Genomic DNA, 8,227 nt, shown 5'->3' with positions numbered 1-8,227 from the left:
TGCGCTAACGTTGAAAAATTTGTCACGAGATAGGTATAGTCGATGAAACGTCAAACAACGACACCGATTGATTTTTTATATTTTCTTCTTTGGGTCAAAAACAAAGTTAAAGTCGTACCGTTCATACACATACAGCCCTAACTGGGAGTTTCAGATCGAATCTTTCTATCGAATCGCGTGTAAACTTTGACCGATCTTACGACCTTCCTATATTTCTTCCACCGACTATACTACATCACGCCGAAGACTTTCTAGAGCGCGGACGAATTGTCTGTAAAAGTTAGGATAAATGAAAGTTCAACGTCCCTGCGAGAAAGTTCTCGATCGAAGGGATGTGGAAAGATATCTACCCTAATCGATTCAACGACGATTCCATTACCAATAGAGTAATATCGTCGACGAAGATGTTGATTAACACCCGGAGAAAGGAAGGAGAATGTTCGCTACGTGGACCGCTAATTCCACCTGATTTTTTTCACTGAAAAAGCGGACACCGTGGGATCGAGCGATACGAGAGTCTCAAGGAGCAAAAGGAAAAACGAAAAAAAGAAAAAAAAAACAAACAAACAAAAGAAGAAGAAGAAGAAGAAGAAAAGGATAAGAATCGTGGTGGCTGCATCCTTGTAGAATGTAAAATTAGAAGGATGGAAGCAAGTGATAAAAAATAATGCTGAAACGTCAGTGCGTCGGCGCCCATGGATGGCTACCCCCTTTTAGCTACTCCCATCGCCGTTGGAGGCCGACAGAGCAGAGCTCGAGAGCGAACTCGAAGGCTATTTATAGTAGGGAGCGGCTTCTAGTTCCCACCGCGTGAAAAATCGCGACTGGTTTCCTGCGAGCCAGAGAGAAGGAAAGAAGAGAAGGGGGAGGTTGTTCGCTGTCTCTGAAGGGGGGGGTAAATGAAAGGAGGGAAGAATGAGTGGCACGGCGACGAGTCGAGGAGAGAGAAAGAGAGAGGGAGTGACAGCGGGGGAGAGAAGAGGAGAGAAAGAGACACAGTGGCAAAGAGGACTCTCCTCTGCATCTCTCCTTATACCCGTCTCTTGACTCGCCTCGTTTTAAGCGTTCGCCCCGAAAGGCCTGAAAGGCCGCTGTCCTTGCAAGGGCGCTCTCGTGAACTACACCCGCGGAGGAGACAAGAAAGCCACCGCCGCTGCAGGCGTTTACATCCCCCTCTGTGGAATTTCAGCGTAGAAATACCAGTACTGAACTGGCGGGAAACAACTGGCTGCCGCACCGGTCGTCAATCAACTCATTCGCGATTAAACGTTCCTCATTCTCCGGATCATTCGGCTCGTTTTCAATTATCAATGATGACCACTCTTCGTGACAAAGGACGAGGAAGATTGAGATTTTGTAGTAGGTTCATGTTGCCATGCGGTGGATTCAGAGAGGTTCTGAAAGGAAAGGTATTGTATGGTATGTAACGAAAGTTCCTGGAATCTGAGTTTTTAACCTGTTAAACTGGGTTCATTCTTTTGCTTTGCTCCTTGTAAATCTTGCGAATTTTGTGTATTTTATAGTTCCTATTGGTACAACGATACAATTGAAAATGAGGATTTTTCTCAGTAAATGAAAAGTCTAAATGTTTAAATGTAAATGTCTCAAATGTTTAAAATGCAATTCTTTGTCGATAATACTTCTTTGTATCTTTATCTTAATTTATTCCATTATACTCGTGTTCACGTACTTACAATTCCAAATTAAATGCATGCATTAACGAAGCACTGATTGAGTGTTTTACATCACGTTGTTGACTTTATGTACGGTTGAATTATCACTATTTGACATTGAATACGCTCTACTACGTATAAACGAAAAAGAACGAACGTTTCAAAAGAGAACGAACGCATCATTTCAAGAGAAATCCTCTTTCATTGCGCAACATTGCGGCGAAACTCGATAACATAATTAAACTGTTGAAAATGAGAACCCACATGCAGTATCCACTTCTATAATTTCATCCTCCATTTTTCTAGTTAATATTTAACCTCTAATAATATTCTGTATATCTAATAATTACGGTTTCCTTTCGTTCTTATTTATTGTTCCAAATGAATGTCTATTTTTCAACATTGTTTAACCTAAAAATAGAAATTAATAAAATATGACGACACATTACAGTCATGCGTACCGTTTTAAATAGGGACACGGTTAAAAATTCAAGGTAAGCAACACTTAAGACCTTAGACGGACTTTTAAATGAATAGCTGCTATTACGTGAATGCTTCAAAACATTGATAATGTAAAGAATGCCGCCGCGTTTCACGGTGAATAATATTTGGAGACCCAAAGGATAGGTTTTACGAAATTGACATTCTCATTAACATGTCTCCGCAACGAGGAGTAAATCATCTCTTCATATACAAGCTTTATGTTCATTGTCACATTTGGCTTTCCTCGTTCCGTGTTACACAACATTCATCCAAGTGGTGTACATAAAGACACTATAAAAATTGCAGAAAAACTCATCCCTGCTGTATAACATTCAAGCACTTAAAAAATTCATCTAGACTATTCTTACTAACGTCTCATTTTGCATCAATCAATGATACATAAATGTAGAACGTGCTTTACAATTCTAAGAAATGTAAAAAGTCACAGTTTAAAACCGAATGTTTTCACGATGTTTACGCCCTTGTCCGTGGTATTCTCCCGCGTACAATTCATACCGCGCGCATGCGCGTTCGTAGAATCGGCGAGCAGACGCTCGCGCATAACTCACATGCCACTGACCCAGATTATTTAAGAGAAATGATCAATGGTATAATTACCCGTTTCGTATGGAATCCCCTGCCAATGTTACTTCCGAGAACGTCGAACGTGTGAACATAGAACCCCAGTATGATCGACGATTGCGAAAGGGATCGTTCTGTACGAGCGTTTTATTGGCTGTCTAGTTGACCTGGCGTCGACTGCTCGCCGGCCGGCCAAGTGTACACAGTTAATCGATAAAGCCGAACGCTAAAAACGACGGTTCCACGACAGGTGAAACAATTTATTGTTCTAATCGAAGGCGAAACGTAAGTCGATCTTTTATGGTTGTTCGTCTCTGTCATGGAAACATAGAATTCATGGCGATTTGTTGGCGGTTCGAGGGCTCACGATACACAGCAAAACGTCAAAAACACGCGAACGAGAAAAGTACAGGTCGAAGACCCTACGATACTGAATGCTTTCCGAAGCCATCGAAAGATGGCGGTCTGCACGATTTACGAATTATCGAGTATCTGTCGATTTATAATACCTTTCTACATGTTTAGAATACTTTTTGAACTTTATATCCTATGGCAAGTTAAACATTGTACTTGACACGTAAAAAAAAAATACTTTCTTATTAAGTGGTTTGATATTTTAGATAGTTTACCGATTTGACAGTGTTTACAAATGTTTAAAGCGCATAAAATAATACTCGTTTATATATACTCTGCTTGTTATGCATAACGTAAGCTGCTCAATAAAAGTGGACGATGCGTTTGATCTATATTGCACTTTGATATTGTGCTTTATACTTGCACTTGACCTCTCGTTGTGTTCCATGTTCACGCAGAGTTGATTATTGATTCATACCGACGATATCGTTTGATAGCATTGAGAGAAATGTATGATTGCATTTAACTTGGAATGTTTGTGTATTCTCATGTAAATGAATTAACATCGAACGAGGAGTATTCTTCCCACCCGTTAAGGCAATAAATCTTTTCTAACTTTAGTATGGAATTATGCCATCACAACGTGCGTTAAATGTTAAGGACAACGATAGTGTTACATTTCCCGCGTTAGTCTTCAACTAACATTTATATCGTTTGTTTTCGACCCCATGGTTCTGCATACAGAACAGGAATGTGTTTAGCATTAAATATACGATTCTAATGTGAGTCACACGTGTAAACTCGCTCGCAATTCAAATCACTACGTTAGCATACTTCGAAATCGTTTCGTGAAAATACGAGTGAAATACAAACAGTTATTTCTTTCACTATTTTTGTATTAACCTTATATTTTTTTAATTAACCTTCAAAATTGATCGTGCACGATGTTTATATGAACTTTTCTATCTATAGAAATATTATGTTATTACTTAAGAAAGTACAAGGCAGCGTCTAGACGTCGAAACGCAATTGATTCCTTTGAGTGATTAATGTGGAAAAAAAAGTAAAATTGCTCAGTACTGGCAAGAGTCTCGACCTTTATTCCCAATGACACGATCAATATGAATGCAGAATCGATTAAGGGGTGTTCGTTATTTCGTATTGTTTCGCATCGAAACACGTGCTTTTCCTCTTTCGTATAGGTTAGCGCACTTAGTTATCCCCGTAACAATTTATAGGTGTAATTCCTATCGTAATGCCTCAACTTAGAACTCTGTGGACTCTCTACTCGAAACGATTGGCATTGACTGGTGACAAACGCGTAATCGCCTCGTATTAACAGTGCATATTCTGAATGGGACCAGAGTCTGGTTGTGCGACAACATAGAGAATCGTAACGAGTGCCATAAAAAGAGTCGACTCTCTACGCTTTCCTTTATAACATGGAACGTGTGTATTTTTTTCATTTTATTATATAATATATGATAATTTGTACGTGGCTGCTACGTGTACGGGAACACGACGAAAAGTTTAACGCGCCATCATTAATACACCATAAAATATAGAACTAATAGTTTGAAATCTTTTCACGAAATTGGAACTAGCTAATAGGATTACCGATAGGTAAACAGTTGGTATAGTGATAATTTATCTGTAAAATTTAACTATCTCTCAGGCAAAAATAGAAGTACAGATATCGATATTGTACTTGTTCGAAGATAATTAAATTGATAATCAGTGAAAACGAAACGAGTGAATGAAATCTTTTTCTAATCTTTTTTAAAGTGGTAATGTTATTAAAATGAAATCGAAGGTGACTATTTGAATATGTTTACGGAGATTAAACATTATCAGGACGAAAGTATTAAATACATCGGTAATTATTGCCTCATTAGTTATTCGATTACTAATTCGACTTCTAAAAATAGATAAAAACAGATATCTCTATTTTTATTTCTCTTGTTTTAAATTATATTTTATCACTGCTTTTAAATCTGCATCCTTGTAACGATACAATTATAATATAACTGTATATGGTGTAACCTAACATCTGATAGAGATTATATTCAAATAGTGAGACGAGAATAGTCGCGAAATTAACACAATTGTTATATTTCTATTATGTATATATATAGTTATATAACCATAAACACATCTCTACATTTCACTACGAAAGCAATATTTAAGCACATAACAAGACGTACCTAGATTGTTGATCCAACGAAATTCCAATCATTCCACGGTCATCGATTATGCGCAATATAGTGGTCAACCATAGTGTACGTAAAATTGTATTACTTTGAACTAGTTCATTATGTAAAATATCCCACAGATGCGATCACTACATTGTCCAAAAATTGAAACAGCGATACTTAATAGCACACACACACACATTTAAATTCTTGATACTGATATCTAGCACAATAGCAATATTCAAATGTCGTGCGTCGCGTATTATCGAATTTCCGATCGTATGTTTGTAAGCTACAAACGTTCAGTTTTTTGTAAAACTGCGAGGCGTATCGAGGCTGGGAAACCTCGTTTATTCCATGGAAGCATGCTTGCAAGAGAGAGTTTCATGCGTTCAAGCCGATCCACCACAGTGCGTTCCCGTTTGAACGTTCGCACGCGCATAACTGACAATGAAACGAAGCTTTGTAATTTCCAGGTCGTATGCACCTATGTGTAGTGGGCACGAAACAGACATCATCAAGGACGTGTCAGACATAGATCATTTGTGAATTTGTATAATTCGCATATCTTTACTGGATGAAAATATGTAACGTATTTCGTACGACGCACGTGGCGTCGTTGTCACGTTCTTCCAATAAGTGATTTCCTTTTACAAAAATATCAATTGGTCGATAAAGAAGTTCAACCTCTTTAGGTGATAAATGTTTACGATGTCTGAAATTTATTAATCCTGAAGACTTCTGGCCTTAAGTAGTAATTATATTTTTAAACTAGTAAACAATATATCGATCATACAATGTTGTGTAATAAGAGGATGTGTGTTACTGTAAAATTTTCCACTTGACCCTTTTCGATCCGAAGTTGTTGATAAAATATGAGATTATTACCTTATTATCCTATTAGATAAATTTATTCTTTAATTTCAATTGTGACTTGTTCTTGACATGAGCAAACGTTCAAGGAGGTCAAATGAATTAGCGATTAGCTTCTAAGCAAAGTAGTGCTTGTATCAATTCGATATCGATACTTGAATGAGAAGTTATGGAATTGATTTAATATAGTTCTAACTTATTATACATCCTGTGTCTCTTCAACATAACTTATATGTACTAGAATCTATTCTATTGTGAGTGAAGTCTAGAAAATTTAAACTAAGGGTTGCGGAAGTAGCGATCTCTACCGAAGATCAACGAAACAGTTTCGGGCGAGCTATCGATTCTTACCGAAGATTTCCGGAAATAACCGAGGTCGTGAAAGTGACGTATGTACGTCAGTAGTGTGGGCCGACCCGCGTATCGTCGGTATAGTTGAGAAATTCCATCGGATTCTGTTTCTCACGAAAGAATCTCTAACATCACGATACGCAATCATGAATTTGCTTTAGTAAAATCGTTAAAAGGATCGCGAACAAGGGAAGCGGCACACTGTCGTATATGTTCGTGTAACTGGCGTGAGAAAAATTCTTGTTCTTATACGTGTGCGTTAGGGCCCCGATCAATCTTCAAGTTCACGACCCCACAATTATTCGGTTAATTGGGTTTATTCGTGATTGAATCTACGCTAAATTAATAGCGTTTCGACAATTCTTCTTCCGTGAGGTATATCTCGAGTCACTACTGCTAGGATCGATCACCGTGACCTAACCTTGAAATCACCAATTCCTCCCCCTGATTTCCCGGGGAGTTTTCATGAATACTACAATTTTCTTTCCTTACAGATTCGATTTGGTGGTCACCTACGGGTGAACAGAGATGGCCACCCCTCAAACTCCAGGTAAGTCACTTTTTCTTTGTTTGGCTAGACAAATGTCAACCATGTTCTAGTTTATCTGTCATGTTGAACAACATTAGGAACTCTGTAGAAAAAGACAGAAATGATTCGTGATTCTTAATTTGGTAGACGTTATTGATTGAAGAAGGAAGTGTTTTACAAGTATTGTTACTTTCATTCAGAAGAAATTATTTAGTTGTGTATTATGAGAAAGAAAAGAAGTGTCAATTGTTTCAGGTATGGATCCTTGGGTGATCCAACCCAGGGAACGTGCAAGATATAGAGAACAGTTTGATTCTTTAAAACCAATCAATGGTGTTGTTACTGGAGAACAAGCAAAAGAATTTTTGCTTAAGTCTCAGCTTCCACCTGTCATTCTTGGACAGATATGGTATTGACATTTTGTTGTTGTATTATTTTAATATTTAGTTTGTAATAATCATCATACACATAATACATCCCTTTTTATGTAGGGGTCTATCAGATACAGATTCAGATGGAAAGATGGATATAAATGAATTTAGTATTGCATGTAAATTAATTAATTTAAAGTTACGTGGTTTTGAGATTCCTAAAGCCTTACCACCTACATTGGTGCAAAGTTTAAAGTCACTTTCTGCCAGTGAGTATAAGAAGAATAATAAACATTCAAGATTATTTTAATTAATAATAGTGATTTACATTATTTAATATACTTTTTAGGTGATAGTAATGTTTCAAGTTTAACAAATGGAGCTGCTAATATTCCACCACAGAATAATGTTGCTTCCTTAGTAAATTTATCTGCTACACCTCAAGTTCCAGTGCAGCTTGGTGGGATGCCCATGACTGGATCTGTTCCACGACCACTTATAGGCCCTCCACCTGCAAATGGGCCATTATCAGGACATGCTATTAGACCTGCCTCACCAATGACGTTACCAGGTGACTATATTAAGTATTTCATTCTCTAATATTTGAAGCATATATAAATGAGTGCATATGATGAAAAAAGTATAAATTTCCATAGGATTCATCAAAACCCTTACACTACTGTTAAAAATTATATTTCACAACAAATACAATCATATCTTAGTTGAATTTACAGCTGGTATATGCCATAACAACTAAATATTTTATTATCAAGACTGAATTGAAGTCTACTTCAGCTATTGTCATTGTTCATTCTGGTT

General features: G+C 37.3%; 1 protein-coding gene across 1 annotated transcript in view; it reads left to right on the top strand.

The window, feature by feature from the left end:
- Window positions 1-7,019: 7,019 nt before the first annotated feature.
- Window positions 7,020-8,227, top strand: part of LOC108576508 (intersectin-1) — a 14,977-nt gene continuing 13,769 nt past the window's right edge. The window contains exons 1-4 of the mRNA XM_017939518.1: window positions 7,020-7,058; window positions 7,293-7,446; window positions 7,529-7,677; window positions 7,758-7,979. Coding sequence (XP_017795007.1) covers window positions 7,037-7,058; window positions 7,293-7,446; window positions 7,529-7,677; window positions 7,758-7,979 — 547 coding nt within the window. The 5' untranslated portion in view covers window positions 7,020-7,036. The remainder of the gene's footprint in view (window positions 7,059-7,292; window positions 7,447-7,528; window positions 7,678-7,757; window positions 7,980-8,227) is intronic.

This window comes from Habropoda laboriosa, unplaced genomic scaffold (assembly GCF_001263275.1).
Source record: "Habropoda laboriosa isolate 0110345459 unplaced genomic scaffold, ASM126327v1 scaffold291, whole genome shotgun sequence".
In the NCBI taxonomy this organism is placed as follows: Eukaryota; Metazoa; Arthropoda; class Insecta; order Hymenoptera; family Apidae; genus Habropoda; species Habropoda laboriosa.
This window is presented reverse-complemented; position numbering and strand designations above follow the sequence as displayed.